Genomic DNA, 19858 nt, shown 5'->3' on the forward strand with positions numbered 1-19858 from the left:
TATTGAAACCCTGATAAACATTATCAGACGTCAACATCGCCACTTGTTTTATTGCCTAATGTTTAACATTTACATACCAGTCTAAGGCCTCAAGAAGGTTTAAAGAAAAGAATCAAGGCAATAATAACCTTCAAAATGACCTGGATAAATTTGATGAGTTTTTGAAGACTTATTAAGATTGACTACATGTTTAGGAGACGAATATGATTGTTCAGCCTCCGTTATTATATTTCTGTATACTTGATTTTATTTAAATGTGTTTTGTTCATTTGAGAGCCAAAATGTTATAATTATTTCTGTGTAGGGTTTTTATTATATATATATATATATATATATATATATATATATATATATATATATATATATATATATATATATATATATATATATATATATATATTAGATATATATCGTATTTCAGCTAAATGATCATTTATTAATACACTGACTGAGACTATAGAGCAATATCAGAATATTTTTTCAAGTAATAAATGTAACACTTTATTTTACAGTGTCTGTGTTGCACATATTACATGTTATTACCATGGTATTAACTATAACAATTGTAAAATAAAGTGTGGCCATAAATCCATTGGTCCACAAAAAGTCATAAAGTAGGGTAAAAAATCGACTGAATAATAAAATAACGTGTTTTAGCCTACTTCTTTATTTTATTGATCAGTTTAGTCGGATCAAGTATTCTTATATTTTTCTAATGTATTCAATGCTTTTCTAAAAGCAAGGACATGATGTATCCTTACCTGCCTCTTCACAGCAGGCACGCTGCGCTTTCTATGGGCTTTATCTGTTTGTTTGTTTGTTTTTTCCAGAAGAGAATGACAGAACAGCACTGCTGTAAGTATACTTCTTTCTTCTCTCTACACATTCTTCTGTTTGCCAGAAATTCATAGAAAATCACTCATTATAAAAGGTGGTATTGTACTGACTGGGTATTATTTTAACATGTTATATTGGTCCTTTACGTTGTCCTAAATATTTAATTTAACACTGCCCAAAAAATCCCGAGCTCTGCCCCCTCTATTCATTCTGTATGGAATATAATAATGGGGAAACATCCAATAAAACATAAATAAATAAATAACCACTATTTAATACAAACCATGCTTTATATCTTGTTTTCATACGTAAGATATTATGTTTTGCTATATTTTTTGCTTGATTGTAAATAAAGAAAAATGTTTTATCAGCACAAACGCATTCATGGAGGCTTAGCTAAACTCATGGCTTTTTTGCGAGATTAACACCGTCGCTATAACATAAAGCAAACATATTTACATAGATATAATAATAGAATGTTATAATAACATTTCGGCCGAATTTGCATCACAATAACGTCAATAGAAATCATTTTTTGGGGATCCGAATAGACAGATAGATAGATAGATAGATAGATAGATAGATAGATAGATAGATAGATAGATAGATAGATAGATAGATAGATAGTACAGAACGCTACCAGTGTTTGTGTAAATGAGCACATATTTCTTTATGTTTGTCCTTTTCAGAGGTTTATGCGTGGAGCACGTGGTTTGCCCTAAGTGGGAGTGGGATGCATCAACAGATGCATAAACATCCAGAGCAGTCTCCCCTCTCTTTAAACTTCAGAGGGAAACTCCTCCTATTCTCGCGTCCTATTCATTATTATGGTCTGGCCCTTTAAGAGGGAGCAGCGGGTCAGCAAGTAGCGTAGTGTTTCTCTAATTGAACTTCGCAAAAGCAATCAACAACAACTAGTTAGCAGTTGCTTGTTGTTTTTTTTTTTTTTTTTATTTGGTTTTTGTTTGTTTGTTTGTTTGTTTTCTACCTTCTCGAGACCGCTTATGTTCATGCATGCAGCGGCCCCCTGGTCAGAACAGTTACACAAGGTAAAGTTCTTCATGGAGCAGCTCAGAGAACACTGGATCCGCATAAGAGGACTAAAGTTTGGGTGCCTGTGACGCCTTGAAGCATGGTGCTTTTGGAGAACTATTTCAGAGTGAGGAAGAACAACGATTCTGCTTAAAGAAAGCGATAGAACGTGGGTTTTATATGCATAAGGTGTCGCGGTCGTCTGCACGAACATTTGCGTGAACTTGGTGACTTCTGTTTGAAATAGTTTCTTGGGACTGAGATGACCTCCAATACTAAAAACATGAAGGCATGTTCCGTTTTACAGTCCAGCGGCGAGGAGAGGCGGCGCGGTCCCTTGGACCAACTCCCACCTCCGGCAAACTCCAACAAGCCTCTCACCCCGTTCAGCATTGAGGATATTTTAAATAAACCCTCCGTGAAGAAGTCGGTCGGTACTCTGTGCGCTCCGCGGGTGCTGGAGAAAGTGACCGGCTCGAGTGCGACTCGGAACGGGATCAGCGCTCCCTCCTCTCCGTTATGCGCTCTGGAGGAGCTGGCAAGCAAAACATTTAAAGGTCTGGAAGTCAGCGTTATACAAGCTGCAGAAGGTAAAACAGTTTGACTTTGTTTTTACTGTCTTTCCATATGGGTTACATGTTTAAGTCATGAGTTGGGAATAAATGCGCAAATGAATGTGTGGTAACACATTTAAAGCATTTATGTTTCAGTGCAAATTTGTCCTGTGCGTATTTTACACTCATGCACGAAATACCTTCATGTTTAAATGACATCCTAAATTTGAAAAGCAGTTTTGTTTGAATTTTTGCAGTCTGTAAAGCGTTGAATTATTGTAGCATTTAGGTTAGGCTATGTGTTTTCAATTGCTAGCCTGTTTCCTTTCCACATATTTTCAGATATTATATTTCTCTCTGAGTTAAGACTTTGTGGGGAAAACTCAATGTCATAGATAATGATTCCTCGAGTGACTGTCACAGTGTTTCAGGAATTACCTATAGCTTAATGTGATAGAAAGTGACGTGCATTTATAGGGATGCCCAAAAAAAAAAAAAAAAAAAAAAAAAGGAAATAATTCATGTCCGGTTGACATATTTACTAAAAACAATCATTCAACACAAAGTTCGTGTTGACATTGGGGAACTATCTTAGTGGGTCTCACAAATGGTTAAGGTCGTTTGTAATGAGGCTGAGTCTAGTTTTGTGGTTTACTGGATTAACACATTAAGCACGTTAAAAATATTTCGAATATGCAAGACAATCAATAGTTCAGATGTTTTGGAAAGTTTTCCCCGTCTTTTCAAGAACAGCTGCTCTGCACCTGGAATAAGCAACTGCGGCCTATCACGTAACATAATAGTGTATAACACTTTAAAATAACTTTCGCGAAAACCGGTAATGTACATTTAAATATTAAGACATTTCAAGAAACTTTCAATCATGCATTGTACTATCCTATATTCATATTTGAATTTAGACGAATTAGGCTAGCCTCCTGTATTTTGGAATTATAAAAGGAATCTGGGGTTCAATACAAGTTAAGCTCAATCATCATTTGTAGCACAATGTTGATTACAAAAATAAAAGAATAAAAAATAAATACATAAGAAATCGTAATTCCGACTCACCCCTCGTTTATTAAAACAAGCAGTTACAGTAAGGCATTTACACTGGAAGTGAATGGGGCCAGTCCAAAAACGTTAAAATACACACCGTTTCAAAATTATAACCACAGGGTGTAAACATCATATGTGCTAGCATGATTTTAGTATGATAAAATCGCTTACTTACCTTATATGTGGGGAAATTATAGCCTATCCAATACCGGGATTACTGGGTTGCGTTATCATGGCAATAAAGGTGTAGCTATTATTAGATACAACTTTACACAGATGAAATTAGTAAGCGATTTTATCACACTAAAATCATGTTAACACGCATGATATTTACATTCTGTGTTTATACTTTTGAAACGCTCTGTATTTTAATGTTTATGCACTGGCCCCATTCACTTCCATTGTAGCCCAAGTGCCTTTCTGTAAACGCTTAAGTAGGGACGAGTCGATTTCTTTTATTTATTTCTTTTATTTTTTATTTTTTATCAATATTACCCCGCAAATGCTGTCAGTACCCCGGAATATTCCTTTATTGAAAATGATCATAACGAGTGACCCAATAGTCTTCGACACTTCCAGCTGGCACACCAAACATTTCACACTGCGTTATGGTTATTCCCATCATGTGTTCCTGGAAATCTCTCCAACTCTCCTTTCTTTCCATTTTAAGGTCGCGAACATCTCAACGCCTTCGGCCAAAGACAAGCCTCCAAAAAACGACGAAAGTCCCGCACAGCGTTCACAAACCATCAGATTTACGAGTTGGAAAAGCGCTTTTTGTACCAGAAATACCTGTCACCGGCCGACAGAGACCAGATCGCACAGCAGCTGGGTCTGACCAACGCGCAGGTCATCACCTGGTTCCAGAACCGACGGGCCAAGCTCAAGAGAGACCTGGAGGAGATGAAAGCGGACGTGGAGTCTCTCAAGAAAATCCCACCGCAGACACTGCAGAAACTGGTGACCATGGAGGACCTGGACGACCCCCATGGTGGCTCTGGGCCCCTTTCTCCCAGTCTTTCCCCGAGGGCCTTTCCACAGTCCCCGTCCTCATCCAGAGGCCAAACCACAGACGAGTTCTCAGAGGAGGACGAGGAAATCGAGGTGGACGATTAAAAAACAGGCCCTTGTTTTCAGAGTAGGACATTTTTCACAACTTTTGCACGGACTCTGCAGAGAATGAGAAGAATGCAAGGAAAGTTTTCTGTCTCCCTTATTTTTAATTTATTGAAAGGATTGTAATATCTCCACATTCTGATGTCCACATTGAAGACGTGATTTAAGGAATACTTTTGAGAAATGTATAGAGATAAATGGTACAGTATTCAGAGAGCCACATGTGTATACAGTGATTTATTTGGCCACCTGATTTTCGAAGGACACGTGTGCAATTGATTACACCGTTCAGCACACATTTATGACCGCTCTCTCTCTCTCTCTCTCTCTCTCTCTCTCTCTCTCTCTCTATATAAACTATACGCCAAAAGTGATTTTCATTTACATTCTCAGTTTAATAGAATTATATATTTATAATAATTTCAGAACAAAACAAACAAACAAACAAAAAACCTCAGAGAGCTAATTAACCAATTTTTGAATCTGAATTGTAATTACCAAGACACATTTCTCATATTTTTACGTTATATATCCCAGTTCCTGGCACAATTCCTATGATTACAGGCATTATTGACACATTATTAAAAAAAGAGCGTGTTTGTCCAAACAATGCAAGGGCAAGGTTGTGTATATATATCAAGTTAGGATGCATCTAACTCGTTACATTTATTGTAACATTCTATTTAATCCTCATTTATGTAAATAAATGGTATATGTAATTTCACAATGTTTCTTGATGTGACCTTGTCCTCTGAGTCAAACTTTAATCATGCATACTATATTGAGCTTTTGTTAAATTAATAGCCAATATGAAATAGAACCAGTCCCTAAACACTTTTCTATGCAAGATGATGACAAAATGCTAGTGCACGATAGTGCATATAGCCTACATACTGCATAAACTGTTTTTCGGCACACTCTTGTGGGGTTAAACAGCTGAGAGAAGCAATGCACTTTTACACGTCGTCTTACCGGGTTCATTGTATGTGTTAAGTGCTTGAAGCTTCATTAGGGCAATTGAACAGTTCCCCCCTCTCACGCGCTCTTCAGAAAACAGTTGTCAGGAAGACAACATAAAGCTTGCTTTCCCCCTCGCGCCATATGGTTTATGAATCTTCTCGAACACCAACCAGTCAACATGATTGATTAGGTTAACCCGCCTTTGAGCTCGCATTAACAGTTTCAGTCGGCCGAACCCAAATAATACCGCCGCATCTGTGCCCCCTTGAATGCGTGTGTTACAAACGCCCATGAATGGCAGTTGATTTGCATGGGGTTTCTAATGAATAACTCTCAATAGGAAGCCAGTGGAAATGGGGAGGATTTCGCATCATGGTTGTCCGGCTGACCCGTCTGCTGAATTTCTTTCGGTCCATTTGTGAGCAGATCAAGGCAGCGGTTTTGCTGCAGAGAGAAGATGGAAGTACAATTGGCCTAATCGCATGGAATAGTTGGGGTTGAAAAGTCAAGTAGATTTTTATGAGCGCTTTGTGGGACGTGTTTAAAGACTCGCCGGAGAGCCGGAGTTCTCAGAGCTGTTTCGACAGCAGAAATTCTTTGACTATTTTGTGTTCTTATGCAGAACTGTGCAGTGATTGAAGTCTACACAATAGATCGAAATGTTGCCCGAATAGCTTTGGTTTTCCTGCTGAGAATCGAGATTATTGGTATTTGAAGGTAGCCTATATGAATTTGAATGGTTTTGCTCTGAGAGCCCTGATTTCACAGCCGAGTGTAAAAATATAAGGACTTCCTTTCAAACAGCTCTTTAAAAACTTAAAAAGGGGCGACAGAGTAAGGGCGAGAGATCAGTGTTTCACTTTATGAGAAGAAAATGAGCGTTTGATTATTTATGCAATGATTTATAGAGGCCAGTCATATATATATATATATATATATATATATATATATAAAAGGTTGAGTTTACATGAACTGGCTTATAGAGGCGCAGTAAATTCATTTATTTTTATTTTCATTAACAGTCTTTTTTACAAATTCTATTTTCATTTACAGTTTCACTCAAAATAAAAATGCACTGAATATGTTATATATATATATATATATATATATATATATATATATATATATATATATATATATATATATATATAAGATTTACGCATTTCAATTTCATAACATTCCATCACATCGAATTGTGTGATGTTTAACAAGACTTCATTAATACATTTTAAAATAATTCGTTTTTATTTTTATTTTATTAAATATTATCTGATTCAATTTGATGGAATTTCATGAAATTTAAATGTGTAAAGTTTGAGTGCATGTTTCTTTTGAATGAAACTACATGAAAATAGAGATTGTATGTTAATGAAAACATAATAAATAAATAAATAAATCTACCTCGCCTCCATAAGCCAGTTCATGTAAATGAAATGACTGCATCCTGCATGACTGCACGTTTATTGATTTTATTTCTTCCCAAAACACTAAAACGCAACAAAAACTACCACAGTACATTCATTAACATATTCCTGATCCATGAGATAAAGTTGAATTGTAATATATATAATGTTGCAAATTTTTGAGAGTCGCTGAAATTATAAGGCCTACATTTTTTATTTGAGACAAAATACATTATTTTCATATTCAGCTTTGTTCAATGTTATTAAATCATTTTTTTTTTTTTTTTTTTTTTATAGCTGTCTAATAATTGAAAGGAAAAAAAAAACATTGTTTTTCTTAAGTGGAGGGAATAGATTTGTTCATATAAATGTTCAAACTGGGCTCACAATGACTGATCCAATCACAGTGGAGATTAATTTGTTTGTAAAATACTTGAGATGTTATGAAATGCCAAATGTAGTTGAAATTAACAGAAAATTGTACACCCTTTCCTCTAATGGTTATTTTGCATATGCATTGTCTTCATTTGTTATTCAAAAAAGCCCCTTGCTAAAAGTATTTGCCTAAATTGACCAATTTTGTCCATTAACTATTGTCCCTATATATATATATATATATATATATATATATATATATATATATATATATATATATATATATATATATAAATAATTATGGCAAAACTTAGGGCCTTAAAACCTACATGGAGAAACGGTAGATCTATGGGCTGTTAAACAGATTTAGTCTGATATAAAACATTGACCTTAGAAATAAAGATTAGCCTAGGCTACTTTGGGAAACGGAGGCAACAGGGAAATAGGTATTATAAATGTGACTTCTACTTTAACTACTAAATGTACCTTTGTGTACATATCAACACGTTCAAAATGTTATTGGTCAACAGAACATCTGTTCATTGTTAATATCCATTTTCTGTCTGTGTGACTGTTTTTGTCCGTTCGACTTTCTTGTTTCTTGATTACAACTATTTCACATACGTTTCAAGAAAATGTTCCCTTCATTTGATGATGGTACTATGTTGTTTTCATTTGCAGAACTAAAACACACTTAAGAGTAAATAAAAAAATAAAATAAAATAAAAAAATAAAAATGCCTTCAGATGAAACGGCGCAGGTGAATAATGAGTGTGATCGGTGTTCGTGGTGCTCTGTTGAATCCCGACACCGCCCTCTTGTGGCTCTACCTGATTCACGCTAGCGCCATCTTTCATTTTTAATGGGAATGACAACAAAGCTTACCAACTCTCTTCAATGGCACGCACGGTATAAAGCTTTATAAAAGCTCCTAGATCACATCCGATTTTCCACAACTCATGTTGTCTGGAGTTCTTTGTACACTGAATGCTCTTGGACATATATTTTATCAATGTTTTGTCCGAACGATCCCAAAACACTTTAAACTGCAGTACAGACCATTGAAGAGACTGCAAGTCTATCCCACACAGCCTCGTTGTCATTTCCATTAAAAATCAAAGATGGCGCTAGCGTGAATAAGGACTGTGTAAATACATATTTCCTTCTAAAAGTAAAATGAACCTTCAAAATGTTTCATTTAAGTGGCTAGACAGCATTTTGGACCACAACATTTTAAATAACAAGAATTTAAGTAAATTAAGAAAGACAACAATAATGCAGAACAATTAGTTTTTACCACTTAATTTATTTTCAAAAATACAATACCAAAAAATAAGTAAATATGCACAGAAAGCTATTAAAATAGAATATGTAAAATACAAAATATTTACACCAGTTGATATTTTTACACAATCCTATCTTGTTCGCTTGTCTTTTATGGCATAATGAAGAACCAGCGGTTGTGCCTAAAAGACGGGAGGGAAGAGAAAAAGGGGAAAACATAAAAAAAAAAAAAAAATGAATAAAACATCTCAAACTGAAGGAGCACCAGACTATTATCTTGTTGACAAGCTAATCACTTTGACACTATACAGAGAGGGCGCTCAGAACTTCATCCAGCGCACATTAAAACATATGGGGTTTGGAATTGCTTGCGCTAAATTCTCCCAACATTTTGATGCCCCACAAACCAGAGCAATATGGAGAATAGCACTTCCATTCCATTGTTCAGACCACAAGGCGACATCAGACATATGGCTTTTCCTAGTACTAATAAATCTTAAATCTGCCTGCGATTCCTCTGAGAAGACTTCTTTAGTGTTTAAGACAGAGCAAAGTAAATTGCCAGTGAGCTAGGGAAATGAAGATCCTACCTAAAGGAAAAGCAAACATGCTGATAGTGCGAAAGAATGCAGTATGAAATTAGCTGGAGATGCAAGAGACTGTGATACCTTCCCAAACCAGTGAGACAGCCAGAGATGCTTCATGGTCATGTGATCAGGGAGAGATTCATTATTGAATAACATCTGGACCTGCAGCGCAACATCAACCACACAATGAAGACAGGAGACAGGGGGGTGGAAAAGAAGAACAATGAGAGGTTTGGTTAAAAATAAAAAATGCCTGTTTAAGTGCATTTCACAATATAGAGATTAAAAAAAAAAAACATTCAAACATTCAAATTTGAACATAGCTTCTTTCTATTATGGGATCAAACAGCTAATACGCCTAATTTAATAGCTGATTTATAAATCTTATATGCCATGTATATAATCATATGTAGTTTGCTGGTCTAACACCAAAAACGTTGAAGCTGCACATCACCTCAGAATGTAGAATGTTCATTAACAACAGACAAATCGGGGCCTGGGTAGCTCAGCGAGTAAAGACACTGACTACCACCCCTGGAGTTTGCGAGTTCGAATCCCAGGGCATGCTGAGTGACTCCAGCCAGGTCTCCTAAGCAACCACGTTGGCCCGGTTGCTAGGGAGGGTAGAGTCACATGGTGTAACCTCCTCGTGGTCCCTATTATGTGGTTCTCGCTCTCGGTGGGGCACGTGGTGAGTTGTGCGTGGATGCCGCGGAGAATAGCATGAAGCCTCCACACGCGCTATGTCTCCGCGGTAACGCACTCAACAAGCCGCGTGATAAGATGTGCGGGTTGACGGTCTCAGATGCGGAGGCAACTGAGATTCGTCCTCCACCACCCAGATTGAGGCGAGTCACTACGCCACCACGAGGAAGAGTGCATTGGGAATTGGGCATTCCAAATTGGGGAGAAAAAGGGGAGAAAAAAAAACAAAACAACAACAGACAAATCAGCAAGCTCGAGACTTCAGCAACAGTCACAATGGTGATTTTTTTTCACTGCTCTTTTTACATTGGAAATACATTGATTTGGGCTGTATTAGAAGAGCAAATCAATTTTGAGTGACGCAAAGGCGCTTCCAGTGTAGACAGCTCTGATGATTTTAATAGCCTTTTACCTGATTGCAGAAGTGTTCCACGATTCATAACGGAAGCTGGTTTTTGTTTTCTGGTCTCCATTGTTTTAATTTGCATCGGTGAGTGGTTTTAGCGAATACTGTGTTGTTTTGTAAAAAATGTTGTAAAAAAAAAAAAAAAAGTAAAAAAATAATGTGTGGCTCCGTAGTGCCGAAATTTCACAGAGTCGCAACGACCGTCTTTTGACAGTGCCTCACCCGAATGAGTAGATGAAATAAAGTGATGACCAAAGGTTAGTAACGTTGATATCATTAACTACTTGAGTTGTTATTACAGCCAAAAACAGCACACATTTTACTTAACACTTCAAATGTTTTCTGTCTGGATCGCTCCTTTTGGTAGTTTTAGCATTGCTTCTCATGGAGACCAGAGCCAGAAAACATACAACCTATAGTGACTGATCTTTGTTTTAAATGCAGTGAGATGATTTATGGAGCTTTTACAGCTCTCCCGTGACACTAAATATGTGTTTCTGTTCCAAAATATAGCAAACAATGTCACAAAAGTGTGAGAAGGGAAAGAGAGTCAGACCTGATGTTTTTCCACATTTAGTCGATGACATAACACTTTTCTCAGGTGCCGTACCTCAGCCCTGACCGAACAACGCACAAATTTCTGCTGAAGAAACATGAAGAAACATTTGTATAAATTTTTCTTTGAATGAAAAATTTAAATCTTGAAACCTTTTAAAGGGATAGTTCACCCCCAAATTTGTATTATTTCATCATTTACTCACCCTCATGCCATCCCCCAGATATGCATGACTTTCTTTTTTCCTCAGAACACAAATTAAGATATTTAGAAGAATATTTCAGCTCTGTAGGTCCATACAATGCAAGTGAATGGTGACCAGAGCTTTGAAGCTCCAAAAAGCACATAAAGGCATCAAAGTAATCCATACAACTCCAGTGGTTAAATCCATGTCTTCAGAAGTGATAAATTAGGTGTGGGTGAGAAACAGATCAATCCTTAAGTCCTTTTTTACTATAAATCTTCACCTTTGACCAGCCCCAACCAGTAGGTATGCACAAAGAATGCGAATCGCCAAAAACTAAAGAAGGATAAGGAAGTGAAAGTAAAAGTGAAGATTTATAATCTTTTCTTTTTTTTTTCTTTCTTTTTTTTGGAAAAAGGTCTTACGTTTAATCTTTTTGGAGATTAAACGTTCTAGTCACCATTCACTTGCATTCTATGGACCAGAAGAGCTGAAATATTCTTCTAAAAATCTTCATTTGTGTTCTGCAGAAGAAAGGAAGTCATACATATCTGGGATGGCATGAGAGTGAGTAAATGATGAGAGAATTTTCAGTTTTGGGCAACTATTCCTTTAACCTTAAAACAATGTTAAAATTTTGTTGAGATTCATTCAATCGTACACTTCAGGACAATGGGATTTACTAGACAGTTGTTCTTTCCCTGAACCTGGTCTTACCTGTAGAGTTAATTTATTTTTGTCTTTTCCAGATAATAACGAGCTGCGGAAATAGGAGGGAAAAAAAATACACAAAACTTAGCATCAACACTTTTACAAACAAACATGTTTCCTTAATTCATTCTCCCTGCTTAAAGGTAATGCTCATAGTGACAAACATCTAACTTTATGACCAAGAAAATCTGTGAATAGTGAATACCAGCCAAATCTGATTAGTGTTTTAGTCATAATTGTTCATTACCATTTTCAGCAGCACCACTGAATTAACAACAATGACATCATTTCCTTCATAACCAAAGTGCATAAGGTGCTCTATATAACCGCATTACGAGTAATACAGCCCTTTCCAGAGAAAAGATTCAAATAGCCAAATAATAATTAAAGGAATATTTCAGGTTCAATACAAGTTAAGCTCCATTGATACATCTGTAGCATTATGCTGATTACCGCAGAAAACATTTTCGATTCGTCCTTCGTTTATTCAAAGTTTGCAGTTACAGTGAGGCACTTACAATGGAAGTGAATGAGGCCAGTCCATAAGCATTAAAATACAAACATTTCAAGAGAATAGCAACAAGACGTAAACATTATACAAGTTTTTGATAATGGATTTAGGATAATATGATTTTTGTGTGATAATATAGCTTATAGGGTTTACCGCATTGTGTCGTCATGGCAACGAAGATGTAATATTGTAAATAACTTTACACAGATAAGGTTAGTAAGTGATTTTATCATACTAAAACCATGTTAACACTGTGGCTATACCTTTGAAACAATGTGTATTTTAATGTTTATGGACGGGCCCCATTCACTTCCATTGTAATGCCTTACTCTATCCACAATTTTTGCATTTTCTTTTAAAGGTGAAAATATTTTAGTGTAAATTAATATTGTGCAAAAAATGCTGTTGATTAAGCTTAACAGAACAGTTCACCCCAAAATGAAAATTCTCCCATCATTTGCTCATCCTCATGCCATCCCAGATGTGTGTGACTTTCTTTCTTCTTCAGAACACAAATTAAGATTTTTAGAAGAATATTTCAGCTCTGTAGGTCCATACAATGCAAGTGAATGGTGACCAGATCTCAGAAGGTCCAAAAAGCACATAAAGGCAGCATAAAAGTAATCCATAATACTCCAGTGTAGGGCTGAGTATTGATACAGATTCACAAGCTCTCAAATCGATTTCGATTCAATTAAATATCGATTCATATGGGTTTAAGTTATAATGTCCCTTTTGCTTACATATAAATAAATGATCTCACAGCTAATGCTGTTAATTATACAGGGGACCTTTTAACTAGGTTCATTAGGAAAATATGAATTTTACTAATGATATTTTATTACTTTTTCATCATTTTGGTCACATTTTGGCTTTTTAAAAATGAACGAATAAATGTATTCAATCAATAATAAGATATTATATTTAATTTATTATTTTTGTTACATAAATATTACATGAACTATTCCTCTAAAAATCTTAATTTGTATTCTGCAGAAGAAAGTACGTCATACACATCTGGGATGGCATGAGGGTGAGCAAATTATGAGAAAATTTTAATTTTGGGGTGAACTATCCCTTTAACTTGTGTTGACCCGGAAAAATTCCTTTAAAACCTTGTTGTTGCACATAACAGCTAATTATAAAAATATTAAATGACCATTATTTTCAGCACAAATGATAAACACAATGACTTGCTGGTGAAGCAGGTTCTCCACAGTCTTACCTTTGCCTTTCCAGACACAGAGAGACCTGCTCATCATATCTGTAGAAATGAGCTTTGGAGTGGTCAAAGCTTGTGTAGGGTAATCCCATATTATCTGGAACCAAATCTATAGGAAACGCAAACAAACACACACAAATTCAAACATAAATGTGGACTTTGAATTTTGCATCTTAGTAAACAAAATTAATTTAGCTATAACATGTTTTAATTTACCTTCTCCGGATGGCTGTATGATGCGTTCAAGACCCCGAGACTGATAAAATTCTTTAATTCTTTTGTCTTCACCTGAGAAGATGAAACTGATGTTCAACCACGACTGACCAGGTCATAAACTCACAGTCAAGTTCAAAGGTTTCTGTTCACTGTACTTACTCTCTTGTAGCCCGGGGACTAGTTTGTACACAATGTCTTGCATAACTCTGTCCAGCTTTAGATTCAGCAGGGGCTGTGTTTCATGGATTTTGATGTTACACATTGGACAATACTTGCTGGTCTGGAGATACTTCACAATGCAACTCTTACAGACTGCGGAGAGAGGGGTAATAAACATTCATAACTCAGTATAAAAAAGTAGGATTTGTTCTGCATAGGGTACAAAACAATGAAAGATTGCTGTAAATCCAAGCTAATTTGAGAGTTTGTTATTACTGTGAGTGAGTGAGTTATGAGTACACACACTTACACGTATGGAGGCATTCTGTAATGGTGGTTGCATCGATGAAGTATCCTGCACACAGGTAGCACACAATGTGTTCATTTAGGTCCTTTATCTTTATTTTAACTTCTTCCTGTGGTACCAAACGGGGGAAACATGTCATCGAGGAAATTTGAAATTACATGACAACAAAGAAATTCTGTATTAGAGCCAGGTTAGTCTAAAGAAGAAAAATGTTTGTCTTCATAAACTTTCAGAAAAATTTGATAACTTGCTCTGCCTCTGAAACAACTTTCACTTTGGCTGATGTCACAAAGCCCTTTTAGTTTTAACATTGTCACACGGGAAGCTGGCATGTTGTTTCTGAGAGTTCCGGTACCCTAGGAGCCACATTATGCCGACTCATGTCCTATCAGACATTTTTGCATTCGCTCCAACATTTTTACTTTCCTTTGTGGTGTAAACGGAAGCACGCTGTGTCAACAGTATGGGAGGCCCAGGTTTGGATCAAAGTCTTTCTAGCAAGTGAGTCCACTGTCGGCCATCTAAGGAACGCTCTCGGGAGGCTATTTCCAGTCAAGCCAGTGCATCTGCTATCTACTTGAATGGGAAAAGACTGAAATCTCTTAAATGGTTGGTCAAGATTACGATCAAAGAACATATTTCAAATCAGCAGTAAAATCTGACAACACTGATATCATAAATTGAGCTCGGATTACACTAAAAAACGCAATATTCTCGGCTTGTATAGCTAATGCACATGCGCATTGTTGGGTTGATTGACAGGCGATGTCTGTATCTAAAAGGTGATTGGCTCTTTTACCTTTAAGGTGGGACTTCTTTTCTATAGCCGTTGACTGTTGGCTGCCGTTGGGCGTTACAATTTCTCCCATTCATTTTAATAGAAGTGGCCCATCTCTGCTAAATAATCTCTGGTTTGGATCCTGCATTGAAACCAGGAAGTAATCGTGTTCGCTTAATCGGTGACCAGCGTGATTCGGAGGTTGCATGTTTTCCTCTAACTTTACATTTTTACTCCACTGATGGTCAGATTTAGGTATGGGTTGGAGGGTACAATTAATATAATATGCATTCCTCTTCATTGTATTACAGACTGTATGGCTGAAAACAACTTGTTTCACAACTCGCTTTTGGCACCCCTCCGTGGAACTTTCTGAGAGCAAAACGGAGCTCACACATGCACATACAGCATTTCGGTAAACACAGACCGATTTTAGCTGAAGAGAAGTCAACCTACAGTTTCCGTTTTCACAGTCAGATTAGTCTGTTAGTTACCAATCCCGCCCCACTTGTCATAAAGAGATTTTACACAATCCAAACAACTCCTGAAGGAAAAAATTCCTGTACAACATACTTTTTTTTATCCTGCTTCATTTGGAAATGTGTTCGATTACAGAAGTAAAATGGGTCGCAATCATAATTTCATGACTAAGATATTGTTTTCGAGGTGTGTTACTGCATATAAACAACAATAAATTATATTTTGGCCAAGACAATTTTTTTTAAGAAGAGAAGAGATTTTAAGAATCATTCATGTGGTGTTTTAGAGACCTCCTGTACAGTTTCTGTAATTACTATAATTTGTCAGACTTGATGACCGAGAACACCACAAGCACACACATTCATGAAGAAATAAAACCCTTAACATATCTTCTAACAATAATTTTCACACATGAATGACATGCCTGTTCTGAAGAAGGACTTGGATTTCAAAAGAACGATTTGTTGCAGAACAATTGAATGTAGAGTCCAATCCAAATGTCTGAGACCACTGCTAAAAATGTGTATGTTTTCAATATTTTTGTAGTTTAATCATTTCCCCCCCCAAAAAATTTATATCAGGCCTGGCCCCAGCTCTAAGAGGTAAGGCGTGCCATAGTACCTTCCGGGTGGGCCAAACAGTAGGAGTTGTGGGTGGGGGTGTGGTTGCCAAAGTGGGCCAAGCTCATGATTGGCCCCCCTGTGGAGCAAGAACTGAATTATATTATCGGCATAACAACTTGATTGAAATAATAACACTATGTAACGCAATTTTTGTTCCTGGGTTGTAAGTGTTATTTTCTAATTGCTTATGCCTCAAAAGTATAGAAAATGGCTATTATTCCCCACAAACTTTGCTTTTGTGACCAGGACAGTGATATTTTGAAATTTACCTATTTCCAATGAGAAAACGGGCGAATATGTGTCTTTTCATTCACATAAAGTCGGAAAAAACAACATATAAATCCAAATTAACATGTATTTATACTAAAGTAATACAAAAATGACTACAAAAGATTTAGAAGTGAGTAGTTTTTCAAGATTTACGATTATACTGTAAATCACTTTCACGAATCAGCCCCCAGATGTAGTCTCCCATCATGTTCTCGTTATACTGTCCTTGGTAGTGCGTTTGAAGTCCAGTATATCCTGATGGAAGCGCTCGCCTTGCTCCTCCGAGCACACTCACATGTTCTCCTTGAATTCAAGGATATGGACTTTGAGGGACATCCTCCAGCCCATTGTGCCGTAGATCTTCACCAGAGTCTGAACCAGCTCCACATAGTTTTCGGCCTTGTGATTGCCCAGGAAGCCCCGAACCACTGCGACAAAGCTGTTCCAAGCTGCTTTCTCCTTACTAGTGAGCTTCTTGGGGAATTCATTATATTCCAGGATCTTCTTTATCTGTGGTCCGACAAAGACACCGCCTTTGACCTTTGCCTCAGACAGCTTAGGGAAGAAGTTTTGAAGGTACCTGAAGGCTGCCGACATATATCTAGAGCTCTGACAATTTGTTTCATAAGGCCCAATTTGATGTGCAGTTGTGGCATCAGCACCTTCCAGGGATCCACCAGTGGCTCCACAGAGAACTTGGTCCACTGTAGCCAGTCCCACCTGTGGTAGTGCGCATTGGTGTCCCTGCTGTCCCAAAGGCAAAGATAGCAGGGAAACTTTGTAAAACCGCCTTGGAGACCCATCAGGAATGCCACCATTTTGAAGTCTCCTATGACCTCCCAGCCGTATTCATCATACTTCAAGGCGTCCAGCAAGGTCTTGATGCTGTTGTAATCCTCTTTGAGGTGCACCGAGTGAGCCAGGGGAAGAGATGGGTACTTGTTACCATTATGGAGCAGCACGGCTTTGAGGCTCCTGGATGAGCTGTCAATGAAGAGGCACCACTCATTCTGGTTACAGGCGATTCCGATTGCCTCGAACAGACTGGTCACATTGTGGCAGAATCAGAGCCCATCTTGACGGGTGAAGAAGCTGGAAAAAGGTTGGTGACACTTCCTCTGATCTGTGACTTGCACACTTTCATCCAACAAGTTCCACTACTTGAGCCTAGATGTCAAAAGCTCGGCATTGGACTTGGTGAGACCAAGATCTCTAATCAAGTCGTTGAGGTCTTTTTGGTTGGGGTAGTATGTGTTTCTCTCCTCAGCTCCACCTCTGAAATCCCTCAAAGTCCATATCCTTGATGCTCATCTTGATAAATTCAAGGAGAACATGGGAGTGTACTCGGAGGAGCAAGGCGAGTGCTTCCATCAGGATATACTGAACTTTGAACGCCGCTACCAAGGACAGTATAACGAGAACATGATGGGAGACTACATTTGGGGGCTGATTCGTGAAAGTGATTTACAGTATAATCGTAAATCTCGAAAAACTACTCACTTCTAAATCTTTTGTAGTCATTTTTGTATTACTTTAGTATAAATACATGTTAATTTTGATTCATATGTTGTTGTTTTTTCTGATTTTATGTGAACGAAAAGACACAAATCCGCCTGTTTTCTCAATGGAAATAGGTAAATTTCAAAATATCACTGTCCTGGTCACAAAAGCAAAGTTTGTGGGGAATAACAGCCATTTTCTATACTTTTGAGGCATAAGCAATTAGGAAATAACAATTACTACCCAGGAACCAAAAACAAGCAAACAAATTTGTTACAAAGTGTAATAATACTAATTTCAGAATTTCATAGCATTCTATATGTCCTCCTTGTGCTTTAATGAAGCTGGCATAGAGAGTTTATACAAAACCTGATGATCATCATCCCAGCATGATATGATAATGTTCCGAAGTGCATCTGTGCTTCAATGTGATAAATTTGTTTGCTACTGATTAGTGTCATAGAGATGTATTAATTTTACATCAAAAACGTTATTTGCTTTACTTTTTTTTAAAAAAATACTATTTTTATATATCCTGTTTATTTAATGGATAAACTGAAATAATAATAATAATAATCAATGTGGGTTCAGACTTTTGAAGCCCACTGCTTATATGAGCTCCACACAAATAGCGGCATCCAGGAGAACAGCTGCACTTGACCGCGGTGTGGCAGAAGCCCACTTTACTTTCAAACTCGGTTCAGGTGTCAGGTAAACAACCCGATCACAGAGTATGATGGTGTTGGCTTAATAGGGATCACAGTGCGGACTACTATCTGACAAAGCCACTGAATTAAACCAATGATCCGAGGTAAGAAAACCGTTGACAACCATATGTATCTTAAGGGTCATATTATATCCCGTATCAGAATTCTCAAGTACAGACATTCATGTTCAACAGTGTCAACAATGCATTCGACAGCAGCTGTATCGATACACTTGTCTAGGCCAACGCGCATTATAAAGCATGTAGGATTTCACGGCACAGCACGCGGGGTGAACGACCACCGTTATAGCTTCGCAGACGCAGAGCACAAAATACCCACTCGTGCACTTTATTTTGGGGGGGTACAAGCACACAAAGTAGAAGATTAGACGTAGGGCAGATATGACAAGAAACCCCTAGCTACGTCAATCGAAAACACAACAGCAACACACACTGGATTGATTCTTCGCAACACTCACGCCTGCGCAGACACAGCGCGCGGTCTCGCGCTCCGTCTCTCCGCTTTCGCGCCACTGAACACCCTTCTCGCGCACGTCTATATAAACCCCTGAGCGCGGGAAGCGCGCGGCGAAAGGTAAGCAGTTTAAACGCCTCTTGCCCCGACCACTCACCTCATTCCTCAACGGGTCGAGCTTGTAGACGTTCTGCATCTGGTTTCTTAGCCGCATCGCTATCGCCATCGGACCTTGTTCCGCCATCTTTAGGAATTCTGCATACTTCCGGGTAACGGGAGAGTGGGTGAGTTTGGTCGGTGAGAGGCGGGAGGACCCGCTGGTTTTTCCAGACTCATTTTAACTGACATTATCGAGTGTATTCAAACGTCTTTTTAAGTATTTCCTCAGAACTTCTTTGAGCCTGCCAACACCAGTCATTTAAACATTTCACGCCATATTCTTTTAGAAGGGTTTAATCTTTGCCTTTTAAAAAGTCAGCATTTTTTCAGAATAAATCAGGTTTTATTTAAATGTTTTTATCTGTAACAAATGAGTAGCTGGGAATGGTCTCCAGACCGCCTATAATTGCAGCGATGCTGTCTCAGAAATTATTTAAGAGAAATATAGAGGACCATATAGGCTAATTCTTTGATAAGCCCCTGAAGATAATTATATACGAGTATATTTATGACTCCTGACTCTGTTATAAAAACGTTTGACAGAAATATTACTTTTGTTCTCTCTCAACAAATATAAAGACAAAGGCATCATTGCTTTCTTTCATTTATTAAGCCAAAAGATATACATTTTATAATTCAATCCTTAACTTGTTAATGAGGTCCACAACGTTTTTATCTTTGCT

The 19858-nt window shown here is 37.5% G+C and overlaps 2 protein-coding genes across 6 annotated transcripts; one reads left to right on the forward strand and one right to left on the reverse strand.

The window, feature by feature from the left end:
- The first annotated feature begins 1659 nt into the window (after positions 1–1659).
- LOC127418347 (transcription factor LBX2-like) lies at positions 1660–5557 on the forward strand. The gene is made up of 2 exons (XM_051658935.1): positions 1660–2459; positions 4153–5557. Exons 1-2 carry the CDS (start codon positions 2132–2134, stop codon positions 4596–4598), a joined length of 774 nt encoding a protein of 257 aa, XP_051514895.1. The 5' UTR covers positions 1660–2131; the 3' UTR covers positions 4599–5557.
- Positions 5558–8622: 3065 nt separating this feature from the next.
- On the reverse strand, positions 8623–19303 carry LOC127418346 (polycomb group RING finger protein 1). 5 transcript variants are annotated; one of them, XM_051658934.1, is made up of 9 exons: positions 19174–19303; positions 14188–14293; positions 13878–14030; positions 13719–13790; positions 13506–13611; positions 11776–11818; positions 10875–10958; positions 9289–9369; positions 8623–8802 (listed from the first exon to the last, which is right to left on the reverse strand). In XM_051658934.1, the coding sequence occupies exons 1-9, from the start codon at positions 19258–19260 to the stop codon at positions 8752–8754; spliced, it is 783 nt and encodes a 260-aa protein (XP_051514894.1). In that variant the 5' UTR covers positions 19261–19303; the 3' UTR covers positions 8623–8751. The 5 variants fall into 5 exon arrangements, with proteins under 5 accessions (XP_051514894.1, XP_051514892.1, XP_051514891.1 ...); XM_051658932.1 differs by having other exon boundaries at positions 10875–10961; positions 19174–19278; XM_051658931.1 differs by having other exon boundaries at positions 8623–9369; positions 19174–19278.
- Between the last annotated feature and the right edge of the window lie 555 nt (positions 19304–19858).

Source organism: Myxocyprinus asiaticus, chromosome 27, assembly GCF_019703515.2.
Source record: "Myxocyprinus asiaticus isolate MX2 ecotype Aquarium Trade chromosome 27, UBuf_Myxa_2, whole genome shotgun sequence".
In the NCBI taxonomy this organism is placed as follows: Eukaryota; Metazoa; Chordata; class Actinopteri; order Cypriniformes; family Catostomidae; genus Myxocyprinus; species Myxocyprinus asiaticus.

Bases quoted from the DNA above. Each gene is read 5' to 3' on its own strand.
- LOC127418346 (XM_051658929.1), bottom strand. From the start codon at position 19,260: ATGGCGGAACAAGGTCCGATGGCGATAGCGATGCGGCTAAGAAACCAG. The intron at 13,791-13,877 runs GTAAGTACAGTG...TCATCTTCTCAG, and splicing joins AGTCCCCGGGCTACAAGAGA to GTGAAGACAAAAGAATTAAA. The intron at 13,612-13,718 runs GTAAATTAAAAC...CGTTTCCTATAG, and splicing joins CATACAGCCATCCGGAGAAG to ATTTGGTTCCAGATAATATG.
- LOC127418347 (XM_051658935.1), top strand. From the start codon at position 2,132: ATGACCTCCAATACTAAAAACATGAAGGCATGTTCCGTTTTACAGTCC. The intron at 2,460-4,152 runs GTAAAACAGTTT...TTCCATTTTAAG, and splicing joins CGTTATACAAGCTGCAGAAG to GTCGCGAACATCTCAACGCC.